This window comes from Mustela nigripes, chromosome 2, assembly GCF_022355385.1.
Source record: "Mustela nigripes isolate SB6536 chromosome 2, MUSNIG.SB6536, whole genome shotgun sequence".
In the NCBI taxonomy this organism is placed as follows: domain Eukaryota; kingdom Metazoa; phylum Chordata; class Mammalia; order Carnivora; family Mustelidae; genus Mustela; species Mustela nigripes.
The window spans coordinates 55,187,532-55,204,766 of NC_081558.1; the positions used below are offsets into that span (position 1 = coordinate 55,187,532).

The following is a 17,235-nucleotide window of genomic DNA, read 5'->3' on the forward strand; positions in this document are numbered from 1 at the left end:
AAATTTCCAGGTGGAGGATAAATATAATGTAAAAGTTAAAAAGGTTACTAAAAAAGTTACTTCATTGAATATTGTCATCGTCTCTGAATAGGGAAAGTTCTTGAATAAGATATAAAAAGCTAATTATAAAGAAAAATATTAAAAATTGGACATTATGTTTGCCAGCTTCTCTTACTCAATAGACATCATTATCAGAGTAAGTGTAAGATCATTTGCAGCACGTAAAACTGAGAAAAGTCTTGTACCCACAACATACAAATAACTCCAAAATATAAATCAAGAAAAGGCAAATGACCAGTAGAAAAATAGATGAGAGAGCTAAACAGGCCATTTACAAAAGAGAATATCCAATATGGTCAATGAACAAACAAAAGGTACTCAACCTCTACAGTCACCAAGGAAATACAAATGAAAGCCCATATCATCATTACAGAATGGCTATAATTAAAATGACTGGCAACATCAAGCATAGTGAAGATGTGGAGTAACTGGAGCTCTCACTGCTGCTGGTTGGAGTCGAACTTGATACCACCACCCAAGAACATGGCCATGTTGAAAATGGCCAGGCCCTACTACAAGTGAGATATGTACCTACTCTAGGACAGCCATCGCACACCCAGGCATATACCAGCCATAAATAAGGACATATGCTAACACTAGAAAAGTTTATCATTACCAAAACTGTAAACAACCCAAAAAATCCATTAACATTAGGAGGCATAATTCACAATGTATTCAAGTAATAGGCTACCACACAGCAACGAGAATAAGCAAACTACTGCAACACACAACTCACAATTATAATGTTGAGCAAAAGAGGCTAGATGCCAAAGAACACATACTGAATAGTTCGAATTCAGTCAAGTTTTTTAAAAAACCCACTAACGGGAAGCTAGAACTCTTCCCTTTCAGGAGGAAGGCTTCGGAGGGCAAGGACAAGAGCACACTTCTAAGGACCTGGTAATGTTCTATTCCTTGGTTTGGTTATAAGGTGTGTTCACTTCATGATATGTATTGAGCTATATGCTTAGGATTTGTTCATTTTCCTGTATTTTTATATAGAAATATTCTACTAATATTATATTAAAATACTTGAATGAGCTCCTCAAAATGCTTTCCTCCCCAGCATTTTAATATAATATTAAAATGCATATAATTAATATTATATAAAATTAAAATAGAAAAAAATATATATATATTTTAAGTTAAAAAACACCATGAGTCAGATGATACCACTTCCTGTCTTAAAGTTATGGGGTGGTTTCCTACACTACTAACAAGGCCACCTGATCTGGCTCCTGCCTGCTTCTCTATCTTCAATTCACAGCCCTGCCCCGTCTTCATCACCATGCTCTGCACTGGTCTTTCTTCCCCCTCACACATACCAGCATGGTGGTATGTTCTTGTCGCACGTCTCTGTTTGCTCTACCCTTTGCCTGCTGTTCCTTCCCCATCCTTTTCTGTGGCTGCCTATTTCTCATCTCTCACCCTGGGTCCCCATTTAAATACCACCTCTTCAGAAATGCCTTCCTGGCCTGGCTATGTCCTTTAGCACATGCCATCCCATTTCCCAGTCACTTCCCACCCCTGGCATTAGTCAACATTTTCTATACAGGCCCAGATAGTAAATATTCTAGTTTTTGCAGGCCAGATGGTCTCAGTCATAATTATTCAACATTACTGCCTTAGCAGGAAAGCAGATATGGACAATATGTAAATGAGTGGGCGTGGCGATTCCAATAACACCTTACTTATGGATCTTAACATTTAAATTTTTTATCATTGTGCATGTCATTAATCTTATTTTGATCTCCCTTCTCCACCCCCCAGCATTTCAAAAGGTAAAAACTCATAAAAAGGCAGGCAGGGGGGCTGCCTCATAAAAAGGCAGGCAGGCAGTGGGGCCAAATTTGGTGAATGGCCCTAGTTTGCCAACTTCTGCTTTAACCTATGACCCTGATTTACTTAATTCCTAGACCTTATCACTATCTAAAATGACTTCATTCAGTCATGTTTTTATTTTCTATCTTCTCCTGCCCCTAACATGTCAGCTCCCAGAGAAAGGGGCCTCATCTCTTTTGTTCCCCATTGTGAGACTACTGCCCATCACCATGCCTGACACAGGGAGGCTAGAAGAAATGCTGGCCCAAGCCCACCTGGGTGTGACCACGGCTTTGGCTTGGATCCTGATGCTTTTCCTCCGAGTGGGGCTTATAGAAGCAGACCCATGCTCTTCCTTCAAAGACTCTCCAGTTGAGGATTCAGGTCGGGCTGACTGAGATCGTAATAAAACGGCTTCTCCTGGGTATGAAATTGGCTTGATGCTCCGCTCAAGATAGGGACTCGATTTTACTTTGGCTCGACTGATTTCTGCCTCTTCCTTAACCGGGTATTCTATGGTGAACAGCCCTGTTAACAGAAGACACGTCACTCTCCCTCATGGCCCAAACTTTCCTGTCCTGCCGTGGAGCTCTGCCTTCAGCTCATATTCCACGCTACTCCTCCACCCTTGCATGTTCTCTGGCTGGGCTGCCTCCCCTCTACTCTGTGGCACAGAGCTTCAACCCTAGTACAGTTAGTGGCTCAGTAAATGCTGGCTGAATGTAGGAACAAATCAATCTTGTTTCTATTCATTCGTCAAGACCCAACTGAGATCCCTCTTCCACCAAGAAGTCTGTGCTTCATTCAGCTCTGTGTCCTCCATTGCACTCATAGAGGCTGGGTACACAATGCATCCATACTGTTCTCTTTCCTGAGAATGCTGTTCCCTATATCTCTGGATTTAAGTCATTCCGTCTACTTTCTTTGTTGTATTTATTTGTATTCTTGTTTTAGATCCCTACTAGACTTGAAAACTTCTGAGGCCTGGGATCTTCATTCCTTCATTCACCTACAAAACATTCCTTGGATGCTGGGAATATATAGATGACCCAAACAGGGTTCTCTGCCTCTGAGAACTCCAAGTTGGGGTACAGGGGGGTTGGGCAAACAAAGAAATATTCACAATGCTAGGTAGTAAGATTTGTAATTAGAGTACATTTTGTATGTGCTGTGGGAACCCAGAGGAATATAAGACCCATTCTGCTGGGGAAATCAGAGAAGGCTCTCTGGAGGAGGGATACAGCTGAACTGAGTCTTTAGGGATGAGAGAAACTCCTTCAAGAACAGTTCCCTGGTAACCCACCAGGGGGTGGCATAGAATGGAAGTCACTCTTCCTTTGTCCCCAGGCCCATCAGCAGGAGAGCCTAGATATGGGAGGGGTCCTGGGGTCACCATGCTGGCCCTGAGGGTGCCCTGTAGCCTAACAGGGACAGCCTGCTGAGCTGGCTGCTTGTTTCTTTTCTGCTGAGATTGTCTGCAAGGAGAGGAACAGGGTCTGCAAATGTCTGATTGACAATACAGGAGAGACTGCCAAAAGGTGAACCAGTTGCAAGTGGCTCAGAGAGAGTTACAGAACAATGACAGGAGGCCCAGGAAAATAAAACAGCCAGGGAAATATTGAGGACACACAGGATGGTGCTCAGAAACTGAAGGTGGCTAAGGCCACCATTACTTGCAACATGGCCCTGAGCAAGTATCTGCTTCAATGGCCCAAGCTTTGTCACCCCCTCTATCAATGAGGAAATCACCCTGCCCCCCCCACCTCCCTGAGTGGTAAAAAGTTGTTCTCAGCAGTGGAGGTGACTCAAGATTTAGGAAGTTATTGGATAGGCATCTCCCACCTTTCTGCCCCTTACCTGCTGCCAGCAAGACAGAATTCATAAACTGTGACACTGTCTTTTGAAACCGCTTCTTGATCTCTGCCAGAGCCCGGTTCATCTTAAATATTTTGTCATCCACGCGGGTCAGCAGCTGGGGAAAGGCCAAGGAAGAGAAAGCATTGTTGCCTCCCCACCAGGAGCTATTAGCCCAGCCCACCAACAACTAGGCTTTGCTCTTGTTTGGAAGAGGTGCTGTCCCCTCTGCGGAGACACACCTCTCTCCCCTTCTGCTCAGTGAATTCCTGCATATCGGTCCAATTTCTGTGGAATTGAAGCCTCAGGTAGAGAGAATGGGGTGGACAGTGGACAGATTTTCTGAAGACTGATGGTCACTCTACATGTCCTTCTTTACCCTACAGGCAGGACTTCTATAAAGGATGCCCTCAATTAATAGCAAAGCCTCAACCATCCTTCGGGTCTTTGGCCCCAGCTGCTGCTTCTAGGCTAATTTTATTTATTTACTTGTAATTTATACCTAGCCTGCTTCCATAAAGGATTTGAGGTGATGCTCTGGGCTAAAAACAAAAAACAAAAAACATTTAAATTGAGGTGTTGCCTCACTCTCAAAGTGCTGCTTGATAGAAATATTTAGTGAGGAGCCTGGCTGCAGGGCCATAAAAGCTGGGGCTGCTGTTCTGCCTGTCGCTCTGATAGGTGGCTCCTTTCAAGGTGATGCGTTTCTGGGGAAGCCATTTAACAAGTGTCTCAGTGACAGAAACTTAGTGGGAGGAGGTCACTCTACCTCCCACCATCAGCTTTTCTAGACTGCCATGGATTTTGCTGATAAACCATACCCAACCCCAACACATAGACCTAGGGAGAAGTTGCCCGGACTACAAAAGTCCCAAGCAGGAGAGTGTGGAAGCCACCTCCTTACATGTACAGATGGGGACACTGAGACCTAGAAATGGAAGGGACCAGCCTAAGGCTCTATGGGCTCTTCCTAGCCTGGGCCAGCCTGCACAGTCAGCAAATTTTCTCCGGGGCCCCTTGCAGCTCAGGAAGTCCGAGAACCAAACATGAGCCAATTTTCTGGGCCTCCAGATTTCGTGTAAAAGCATTCCAAGATGCTTAACCTGGCAGGTAAAGTCAACATTTGGAAATTGTGTTCCCTATAATAAATCTGATAGTTCCTCATTTGCTGTTGTTTATCTAGTCTGAAATCTGTTCTCAGACAGAAGGGGTTATGACCTTGACACTTCTAAGGCAAGTCAGTCTTCTGGGTCAGCATCAGCGACTACTGACTAGAACCTAGCACTGTTTCCAGAAGCTGTTTTAATGTACTGGTCTGCTTAGCCCTATGTTTAATGTCCAAGACAGTTACACTTTTTGAGTTGTGATGTCCCTTTAAATAACCTTCCAGCTTTCTCTCACACTGTCAAAATGCATCTATGAGTTTTCCTGATGAAGATGTCCCCTTCTAGTCCTGCACAGTCCACTAAAAATAAAATGCAAGCTATACGTGTGGTTGTAAACATTCCTGTAGCCACATAAAAAAGTTCTTAAAGGTGAAGTTAATTCTAGAAACATATTTATCTAACCTAATATATCAAAAAAGTGGCTGATTTAACACATACTCAAACTCGAAAAATTTCTCAAGAGAAATTTTACATTTTCTTTTCATATTAAGTTTTTGAAATGCTATGCATATTTTCTCTTATGGCTGATCTCCATTTGGACTTGTCACATTGCATGTCTCCAGTAGCCACTTGTGACGTGTGGCTACCACATTAGACGACACAGCCCTGGACTTCTAGTTCTCTCTTCTAAGATTGGATTCAGGTAAGATAAAATAAAACTTGAATTATAAAGGGGCTTTCCTAGGCCCAGAGGTAATGTTTGGTACATGGGCAGAGAGTGATCTCTCTTGGTTGTTCATGGGTGTCTTTAATTGCTTACATCCTGGTTCTTAGCTGTGATCCAGGCTCCAGTGGTTACCAGATAAGAGGTTGTTAGGAAAACGAAGCATTACTACCATTTTATGGGAAAGAACAATTCTCTAATAACTACTGCCTTTGGTAAGAAAATTAAGCTCACATTTTTTTAAACACATTATAAAAGGTTTTTAAGAAATATAGACACAGGACCTCATACATCAGGAGTGCTTAGTCATATAACAGCGATTTTTAGAGTAATGGCATAGAACCAAATGGGCAGGGTGGACTCACCCATAAGCATGATCATCATCTTAGCCCAAATAGAGTCAAAACTTGGGGTTCTTTTGCTCTTGAAGTAATCAGTGCAGTCTGAAGTCACAGGCATCTGAGTTTCCTGGGTGCTCCTTTGCAGTCCCTTTAACGAACACCCTCTCCTGGTACCCTAGTGGCTCCCATGGTGCCCCTCTCCCTGGCGCATTTACCCCTTCCATTAGACAGAAAATATTCTAGACTAGAGGGAGTGAGATTTCTTCCATTTCTACATCTCAACAGCCAACTTGGCACACTGCAAGTGCTAATCAACATTTATTGAATTATTTAATGAATTAATAAAGTTGAAATGCTGCTCAAATGAAAAGGCAGTGGGAAAACAGGTGCAATCCTCTCCTCTGAGAGAAACACAGGTGTTCTCTGTATCTTGTTCATATAGCATGGGTCCCTAACAAATGACTGCCTCCATGTCCCCATATAAAGTGAGAACATTGGGCTAGCTGTTCCTAATGGGCTCTGTCAGCTCTGTGAGTCTATGAGCCTGTGGCATGCTGCTGGCAAATGTCCCTGCAGCACACTGGGGGAAAAAAAAAAAGCCTTGCTCAGCCCTAGATAGGAAAATGGGGAGGGTGAACTGCCCTGTGGATGATCATATAAATGAGCATCCAAACCAAGACACTTTTGAGAGTGAAAGAGGACGTTATTAATAATTGCTCCAGGCTGGCAGGTATAAACTGGGATTGGGCCGGCGGAAACTAGATGGTGTCTTCTGCCCCTGTTCCAAGAACCTTCCGCAGTGAACTAATCCCAGCAAAGCACCCTGTTTGCAATGAAAATGGCCTGCTCCTTCAATGAACCCTTGTCTACACCAGTCTCACGGTATATGTCAAGTGTTCTCAGCTAGACCAGAAACCCCTCAGGAACTGGGGACCATGTGCCCTCCATCCTCTCCATCTATCTCCATGATGCTGATTCAGGATCAGACACACAGTAATAAGACCCAGTGAATAGAAGACCTGGGCTTCCAGTCTCCACCATTTTCTTACCCACCCAACAAACATTTAGTAAGTACTTAATCTGAAGCAGTCCTGTGCTGAAGCCTTGGGTAAACAGACATTAGTAGGAATCATAGGGAATTCTCAATCTGGTAGAAAAAATGGGTTTATAAATAAAGGAGTGCTAGAATAGAGATGAGTCATGGTTGGGAGGGCAGAGCAGAGGGAGAGGCAGACTCTCCTAGGGATGGGAAAGGGAGTGGTGGAGAGGGTCATCAACACACATTGGTAGTTATTCTTTCCAGTATCATCTCTCCCTGTTCTGGTAACAGCACCATGATGTTCCTGCCAGGTGGCATAGCTGGGGCTGATCACACCCTTTGGCTTTCAGGATGGCCATCCTACTTGAGCCTGGCCTGTGAGAGCAACATGTTCTCCTGGTCATGCGGGCTGCTTCAGGCAGAGGCAGCAATGTTGGTCTTGCCACCTCTACTGGGGCACTTAGGAAAGAGAAGTCCTTTTTCTCCTAGGAAGAACGAAGCTGGTAGATGGTCGTGAGCCCAGAGATGCTCACGACCATCTTGTCACCATAAGGAGAGAAACTCCCTGAGAGTGAAGCCAACAAAGAGGAAAGTAGGAGCCAAGGGACGGGAAGAGCTGATGGAGTCATTTGAGAGTCTGGATCCAGCCATGCCTAAAGCTGCCTACTGACAGACTTTTCAGTTTTCTGAGCCAATATTGTTTCTCTCCATGTTAGCTAATCTGCTTTGGACGCTATTACAACTGAAAGACTCCTAATTGATAGAAGTTTCACAGAGAAGGCGGTGCTAACATCAGACAGTGAATGATGAATAGCAGTTCACTCATTAGTCAGAGAAAGAGATAGGGCCCTGCCCCATGCAGAGGGATAAGGGATAGAGGGATAGGAGGAGCACAGGCATTGAGATATGGACTGGCAGCCCACAGTGAGGCAGCCTGGGGTCAGGCCTGGGGACCTGGTCTGCTTTGACTTACCCGTTTTTCATGTGCTACCCCATGGGGACAGTTGTTGGCTGAAACGGAGAGTGTTATTCTTTCATTTAGGGAGGTGAAGGTGACCATGATGGAGTCCTGGCTTAGCACCGTCAGCTTCATTTGCTCATTCACCTGCAGAAGAAGAAACGGTACTTAGGGAATCTCTGTTTCTATTATCCACCCTTCCACCACAAAGCACAAAACTCCTCTTGGGTTGGGGCCAAGAAAGCTGTAAGATCTTTTCAGTTGGAATTTAGCTTTCATGGAGAAGAAAGAATTCCAGTCTTTCTTTGGGGACTGACAGAAAAAGTAACTGATGCCTTCCCATCCCTGCTCCTTCCCTTTCCAGCCCAAGCTTAGAACCAACTATGAAAGAGACATAGGTGTCTGGAGGTAAATCAGCTTTGGTTCTAGCAGAACTAGATGGCGATGCAGCTTGGGTCATAAGCCTACACTCTCTATGAGTCAGACATGTGCACCCAGGCACCAGGTCTGACTATGAGCCTTGCTCTAGAGTATGCAGAGCTGCCTTGGGAAGCTGACAACATGGCAGGAGGCACCGGAGTGCACTCTGTGGGTGCATGGGCAGTTGACAAAGGCAAACCCAGCAGGGGCTGAGCTACACATGCTCAGTCCCCTCCCCTCAATCCCCAAATATGTCACTACTCTTACCCTGAGGAGCCAAAGGAGCTTTTTTAAAAAGTCACTTCCAAAAAGGGAGAATTTCCTATGTATCAGTCCTAGACAGAAAGAGGGAGGATGAGCTGCCTTTCCAGCAAATCACTCCTTACTGAAAATTTTGTGTTCTAGAAGTAAGTTCGAGTTCAGACTCTGTTAGCAAGCCAGCTTCTCTGAAGCTCAAATTCCTCAACAGGAAGAGTTGAAAGGCTAGTATTAGGTTCAAACAAGATAAAGATTATGGAAGTGGCTTCACATGCCACATAGGTCCATAAAACACATGAGCAGATATTGTCAGGATGCAGCAGTGCAATCCCACGGGGTCCCTGGATGGTTCACATGTGCAGAGAGTTATGTGTGCACAGTGACCCTACCCAAGGGGCTAGGAATCTATAGCCCCACCTGCTACTGTTCTGTCTTCAGTGTCCCTGACCTATGTGTGCCCCAGACTCCTCTGTAGTAAGGAAATACTCTTTATTTTGGTCCTTCCATTTCCTTCTGCTATTCCACTTATTGGCCCCAAGGTCTACGTTCAGTTTCCGCACCACTGAGTCCCTTCCTCATACTCTGCAGTCAGTGTGCTAGCACTCTCCAACATCTGGAAAACATCTGATCCATGGCTGTCTTCTTGCCAAGTGTCTTGACATCCTCAAACTTGTTGATCACTCCCACTTAAGGAAAAACCCTACCTTCTCCTGTTCTTCTTCTATGGAGTGTAGAATAGAGCTGTGGTTGAGAGCTCAAGTGCTACAGTTTGACAAGTTTCAAATACCAGTGTTGCTACTTACCAGTGGAGCAATTTAAGGCAAGTTGGTTAGCTTTTCTGAACCTGGGGGCTGTAACACAAGTTTTTTCCTAAGGCACTGAGCAGATTTCATAGGATAAAACATGCAGAGGGCTTAACACAGTACAACTGTTTTTTATTATGCCAACTCCCTGGGCGGTTTCTCTTCCTCTCCCCCATGCCCCAAATATGGGTGCTCTACAAGCTCATCCACTACTCATCTCTTGGGAATTCATGAGCCAACTCATCACATATATCCATCATCCCTAATCTCTCACCCTAAGAGAGGATTATATCACAGAAGCCACTGAGCCCAATCAGCACATCTAAAACTACATTGATTTCTGACTCTCTCAGAAACTTCTTTTTCCACACAGACATATACTCCATTGTGGTCATATATACTCTCTCCTCTTATTTAGCCCCTACAGCTGATATTTGAATGTCACTGAATCCTTCTACTGAAATGGTTCCTTTAAGAAATGTTGCTGCTACCCTTCATCATGTCAGGTCTGACTAGTAACTCCATAACTAGTCTTTGTACTAGCCCATCCACTGATTTTTCCCTTTCTAGTCAACTTTCTACACACAGCTGACCCAAACATGGCAGCCCTCAACTTAGAAACTAACCAGCTGGTTGTACTTCCAATATAGCTGAGTCAGTTCCTACCAGGTTGACCCAACCACAGAACTTGACACAAATACAATAAAACAACATCCCAAAGACTCTGAAGAATAAACAAAAGTGGGCAAATTTTGAAGAATCAAAACTTAAAAGAAAGGGCCAACATAGGAATGAATTTCTACTTTATAGATTTAGCCTGAAGGCAAGCCACAGTCATGGCCAAAACACCACTATCTTCCTGGCCCAGGGAAAGACTGAACCTGTGGAAACTACAATCACAGAAAAGTAAGGATAAAATTCCAGAAGGGATGTTGCCAAAGAAATAGAGGCCCAAATTCTATGAATAAACCATCCATATCCCTGGCTAATCCCTGAATCATGCATAAGCAGGGAAGACTCCATACAGCTCACTTATAGGGAAACAGAAAAACTGAACTGAGATGTGAACTCTTGCCTCCTGCAGGTAAAACAGAGTTTGTGAGTCTGACCAAGATCACTGTCTGCTAAAACAAAAATGTTAACACCTTTCAGAGAAATATACCAAAATTCAGACTCCACAATCCACAGATCCTCAGACAACATACACAATGTCAATGATCTAAAATTACTCAACATGTAAAGAACCAGTGAAGTGTGAGCTATTCTCAAGGTAACAGATAAATGTGTGGTATGTCCCAGATGTTGAAATTGAAAAGAACTTTAAAGTAGCTAATTTAACTGTATTCAATGAAGCCAAGGAAAATATATTTGTAATAAATAAAAAATAGACAATCTAAGCAGAAAAAATAGAAAATATAAAGAAAAAACTAAATGGAAATCCTAGACTTGAAATACATATATGAAATTTTAAAGAGCCACAGGATTAGCATAACAGCAGAATGAAGATATCAGAATAAAGTCAGTGCACTTGAGACTTAGATCCATAGAAATTATCCAATTTGAGAACAAAAGAACAGAGTTGGAGTGCCTGGGTGGCTTAGTTGGTTAAGCATCCAACCCTTGATTTTGGCCCAGGTCATGATCTTGGGTTGTGAGATCAAGCCCCATATGGGGTTCCACAATGAGCATGGAGCCTGCTTAAGATTCTCTCTGGGGGTGCCTGGGTGGCTTGGTAGGTTAAGGAGTGACTCCTGATTTCCACTCAGATCATGATCTCAGGACCGTCAGATCAAGCCCTGTGATGGGCTCCATGTTCAGCAGGGAGTCTGCTTGAGATCCCCCCCACTGCTCCTACTCTCTCTCTCTTAAATAAATAATTTTTTTTTTTTAAGAGGCAATGTCAACTTGAACGTCCACACAAGGTAGCCTTAAAAAAAATTTTTTTTTCTTTCTCTCTCTCTCTCTCTCCTTCTGTACCTCCCCCTGGCTGTATTCTCTCTCTCTCTCTCTCTCTCAAAAAATTTTTTTAAAAAAGAAGAAAGAATGAATTAACAGAGTCTCAGAGACCTTTGGGACAATATTAAAATCTCTAAAATACATGTAATTGGAGTCTCAGGGAAAAGGAGAGAGATTGAGCACATTTTCCCCTAAAACAATGACACAAGACTTTCCAAATTCAGTGAAGGACAAAAATTTACAAATTCAAGAAGCTCAAGAAATCCCAAACATAACAAAGACAACCATACCCAGATACACTGTAGTCAAACTTAGAAAATCAGATTAAAGAGGAAATCTAGAAAGCAGCTAAAAAAATTAACAATGATTTGAATAACTACAGAATTCTCATTGTAAACTTTGTAGGACATACACAGTAGAAAAGTATCTTTAAATAGCTGGAAGGAAGGGGAAAAAACCAGTCAACCCAGAATTCCATGCCCAGCAAAGATATCCTTTCCTAAAGACATTTTTAACATGAAAGCAAACATAATTTGTTGTCAGCAGATCTGTACTTCAAGAAATGATTAAAGGAACTTCTTCAGACTGAAGAGAAAGAATACTGGAGAAAAACTTGGATTTTCGGAGAGGAATGAAGAACACTGGAAATGTTAATATCTGGGTGAAAACAAACTGGCCGCTGCAGCCTACAAAACAGCAAGCAATTTCCTCAGCCTGACATCCAATACCTCTCACCTCCACCCCACAGCATATACATCTTCTGCCCCTTTTTTTTTTTTCACAAGCACCACCTGTGGACTTTTAAAGCTGCCACAGTAAGTCCTAACTCTAAGCCTTTAAAGATGCTATTCCTTCTGCCCAGAATGCTTTCCCTTCCCCCTTCTATCCACATGAATCACATGCACACATGCTGCTGTTGCAACTCAAGGGTCACTTTGTCTTCCTGGCCTCTCCTGACTGCACCAGCCCTATTGTGCCTTTCTCTGTATGTAGCTCCAGGGGATAAAACAACGAACTGAACTATATTGCCAAAACACTTTAGTGATGTCAAAGCAACTTCCCTGCCATTATTTTATTTAGTTCCCACAAAAGCAGTGTGAGGCAGACCTACTCTGCATTGATTAGACCACCCAGACTCAAAGGAGCTTAGTGATTTTCACAAAGCTTCATAGCCAGAGTCTGGCTAGCTGGCACAAGGCTTCTCAGGCTCCCATTCCATTTTGTCCACTAAGTCACAGTGATACACAATATGTGGTGCCTGTCTGCAACCAATTTATAATTGTCATGGACTGTAAACTTTTCATAGAGCTACAAAAAGCTTAATATTAAGACAATAACTCAATACACTCCTAGACTGACAATGCCTGACATGGCCAAGTATCAGAAATACTTGTGAAAACTACAGAAATCTAACACTTATAACAGACCACCTGAATCAGAATCTCTCTGAGGCTGTGCCTGGGGATCTTCATTTTTTAAGGTTCCATAGGATTCTGATATGCAAACAGAGCATGGTTAATTATCATATGACTAACCCAGGATGTGGGTACTGTGAGAAAAGAGAAATGGATGTGGACTGCAGTGCCATGATGGAGAAGAAGCATGAGCTGGGCTGTGAAGGAGGGGAAATTTGGTTTGACAGAGAGAGGAGGGGGCACATTTCAGGTCAAGGGATAGGAAGGGTGAGATATGTTCAAGATATTGAATGTTTCTGAGCAGAGGTCTGATCTATAGGAATTAGGATATAAGGATGAAAATCCAGTGGCCAATGCAGAGGATGAACAAGATGGGCATGAGACAGACGATCATGGGTAGGGCACCTGAGCCCTGCCACACACTTCAAGAGTACTTCTATCCATAACACTTACACTGGGGCTCTTAATATCAAGCCACCTTGAGTATATTCTGTGTTCTGTGATCTTTCTCTGAATCCCAACCCTATGAATTTGTCTCTCTCTCATTGCCCTTATTCTTATCTATCTTGTATTCTTATTAATCTCCTGGACTTTGGGGTTCCTTGGAGGGTTTACTTATCTTTATACCCTCTAGGTCAGTGATTCTCAATCAAGGGCAAATACTCCCTCGAGAGACATTTGACAATGGCTGAGGATATTTTTAGCTGTCACAGCTTGGGGAGGTAATACTACTGGTATCTGGTGGGCTGCTGATAAATATCCTACAATGCATAGTTACAGCAAAGAATTATCCATCCTAAAATGTCATTTCTGCCAAGGATGAGAAATTCTGCCTTAAATAAGTAACAAGCACATTTAGTTACTTTATTAATAAATTTATCATTATTATTTAATAATAGTAATTCCACTCTAATTTATTTTACTTAATAAAATAAATTTTATTAATTTATTATTTAATCTTTGATGAATGGCTGTCTGAACAATCAAATGAATAATAAAAAAAGACTTGTCCATCAGCCACCTTTGACTTGCAGGTTTTTTATTTTGTGACATAGTAAAGATATAAAAGAAACTGGGCAGACCAACATAGAATTACTAACTATTCTTATTTCCATGTATAGGCATTAAAAACAAAGCTATCGACTACTATAATGATTCCTTCATAAAGTGAGGGGTATTTAAACCATCAGAATATAGTAATATTAACAATAAGAACAAGATAGGACAGATATTGAACCAACAGTTGCTGTATGCTGGTGAAAAGTTTACCTCAGCCAGCTCCCAACCACTACTCATCAACCGAGGAACCTTTGAAAGAGATTATAAAGCTCCTGAGGGTAAGGTATTTGTCTTACAGGTAGCACTCTGACTCTAAATGATGGGAAGCCCAAAAAAGGTTGCTGAAGCCCCCCCACCTGTGCTGTCCATGCCCACCTTATATTCCAGGGAAAGCAAAGTCTCTGTCTTAGAAGTCCAGCTCCATTTGTGAACTACGTAGCCTTTGAAGTCATTGGCAGTCCCACCTTCCTCATCCAAGACCAAGACGTATGGGCAACTAGAAGAAATATAGCAGTGAGAAGTTGATGTCAAGCCCCTGAGGGAAGCCTCATCACCACAGACTATAGGCAGGCAGGGCTCTGAGACTCTGTCCTAGACTAGAAGAACCCTGATGGCCAGTGGGCAGCCTCACTTCCTCTGCCTAATATGGTTTGACACCTCTGTTGACACATCTGTTGATGCTATAGGAATGTCAGTCAGAAAGGGCAGGTTTGAGAGAGATAATAGAGGCTCAGGCCAAACCCAAAAGAGAAGAAATGAGATATGTGCCCAAAAGCCTGGGTGTATAAGATCTCAGGCACCAAAATGGGAATGGGAACATCTATAGCAGAAGAATAAGTCATTCCTTCTGAAAACAGTTCCTTATGACATTGACTTTTGACTGACAAGAATATGTGCCTCTCTTAAAAACCCCCATGGAAGTTGTACCCATGGCTTCTCCTTCACTCACTTCTGGTATAAACACTCTTCTCCACTAATTCTTCCCATGAATCCAGCCAATAATCCAGACCTTAGTGCTCTGGGGGTACAAGTGGAGCAGGACTTGGGAAGGTGCACTTCTCTTTTGCTATGACATGGATCTAGCAAGCAAAGGTCAGCCCTCAACATACCTATATCCATGCAGGTCCCAATTTAGCCCTGCCTCACGGCCTTCCCAGGCCTCTGGACACTGATGGCCCCTCCTTTTCCTGTGGACCACCACCTCAGTGTGTTCCTCTGTAACCTCCAGAAACACTTCATGGGGCCAGGATTCCCCCAAACCACTCACCGGGCCTTCGTGTTGTACTGAACACAGCCCTGTCCTTCAGCATTGAGCAGAGCCAGAAAGAAGCTAGGTGTATCATTAAAGAGGCAGGTGATGGTTCTTCCTTTGCAGCATGTGGGGATCTGACACATGGCGATGTTTCCAGAGGGATAGCTGGCAGATAGTCAAGGAGAACAGAAAACTCTCCAGGTTCTGCTCTCAGGTGCTCCAGATCTCATGTCAAAATGATAGTTATTTGGTGCATCATTCTCAGTCTTCAAAGACCCTCCCTGCACTTTGAATAAGTAACAACTAAATAATTATGGAGCAAAACCATGCCCCATGTGCCTTCCTGTATCTTCTTTCCATTCGTCACAACCACCCTATGGTAGGTAGTATTATCTCCATTTCACAGATGAGTAGGGCCTCCTGGGATGTGGGACTTTCAGTGCTAAAGCCAGGAAAGTCTCAGACAAATCGGGCAAGTTGGATCTGTAGGATGAGGAATCCAAGGTGCAAAGAAATGATCATCCCACATGACAGAACAGTGAAGTGGCAGAACCTGTACCTGAAATATGAAGTATCTTTCTAATGTTGTCAGAACTGCCTCCCCTTATGATTGGTCTAGGAGAGGAGGCAACATCTCCTTGCTCATTTCCTACTAAGGTGACCCCAAGAAGCACTGGTCTCAGCCTAAAGGAATATGGTGTGGACAGCTACAGCAGGAATTTCAATAGTACCCCAGAAGAATTTTAGTGGTTAGCACCGGGGCTCAACTGCTTTCAAATGCTTCCCCACTAATGGGGGAAAAAATAAACATATAGGAATCATAAACATTAACAAATGGAAATTCTAAAGCTGAATAGTACAATAACTGGAATGAAAAAAAATCACTAGATGGGTTTAGCAGCATATTGGAGCAGAAGTGTCAGTAAACTTGAAGATGGATCAGTAGAGTTAACCAGCCTGAGGAGCACAAAGAAAAAAAGAATGAAGAAGAGTTAATGGAGCCTAAGAGATCCATGGCAGACCATTAAGCATACAAACATATCCATAACATGAATCTCAGAAGGACAGAAGAGAGAAAGAGAAGAGTGGAAGAAAGAATATTTGGAAGAAATAATGATTAAAAGTGCCACAAATTTGATGGAAGACATGACTGTACACACTCAAGAAGCTTAACAAACTGGAAGGAGAATAAATGCAAAGAGAGCCATGCTGAGACACATTATTATCAAACTGCCAAAAGACAAAGACAAAGAATCTTGAAAGCAGCAAGAGAAAAGAGATTCATCATGTATGTGGGATACTTAATGAAGATATGGACAATTTCTTATCAGAAACCATGGAGGCCAGAAGGCACTGGGATGAAATATTTAAACAGCCAAAAAAAAAAAAAAAAAAAAGCTATCAACCAATAATTCTATATTGAGCAAAACTATCCTACAAAATGAAGAAATTAAGACTTTCTAGATAAACATAAGTTGAGGCGGTTCACCATAGGTAGATCTGCCCTATAGGAAATGTTAGGCTGACATGAAAGGATATTAGATAATAATTAAAAGCAATACAAGTAAAAAAAAAAATACCAGTAAAGGTAACTATAAAAGTAAATATAAAACCAATATTATTGTATTTTTGATTTATAATTTCTCTTTTTACCCCAGCTAAGTTGAAAGACAAAGATACAAAACACTAATTGTATATCTATGTTAATGGCACACATTCATATATAAAGATGTAATTTATGATAACAACATAAAGGAGGAAGGGTGAGCTGTTTAGCAGCAGAGTTTTGTGTACTATTAAGCCTAAATTGGTATTAGTATTAACTAGTTTGTTGTCAGCTGTAATAATCAAATGTATTAGTTTCTTCAGATTTCCATAATATCCAGACCACAAACTTGATAACCTGAACAAGAGAAATTTATTCTCTCACAGTTCTGGATGTTTGAAGTCTGAAAACAAGGTGTTGACAGGGCCCATCTCTTTCTTTCCTCTTTGTGTGTCTGTTTTCTCTTGATTGGATTTGGCTCCACCCTAAGCCAATATGACTTAATCTTAATTAATCATATCTGCAAAGACCCTACTTCCAAATATGATCACATTCTGAAGCTCCAGATGAACATACATTTTGGAGACACTATTCAATCCATTATACCAGAGTAAACACTAAAA

The 17,235-nt window shown here is 42.4% G+C and overlaps 1 protein-coding gene across 1 annotated transcript in view; it reads right to left on the reverse strand.

Moving 5' to 3' along the window:
• Positions 1-17,235, reverse strand: part of C2H3orf20 (chromosome 2 C3orf20 homolog) — a 74,770-nt gene that overhangs the window by 33,868 nt on the left and 23,667 nt on the right. The window contains exons 6-10 of the mRNA XM_059388297.1: positions 15,082-15,231; positions 14,190-14,310; positions 7,919-8,050; positions 3,739-3,853; positions 2,157-2,409 (exon numbers count right to left, since the gene is read on the reverse strand). Coding sequence (XP_059244280.1) covers positions 2,157-2,409; positions 3,739-3,853; positions 7,919-8,050; positions 14,190-14,310; positions 15,082-15,231 — 771 coding nt within the window. The remainder of the gene's footprint in view (positions 1-2,156; positions 2,410-3,738; positions 3,854-7,918; positions 8,051-14,189; positions 14,311-15,081; positions 15,232-17,235) is intronic.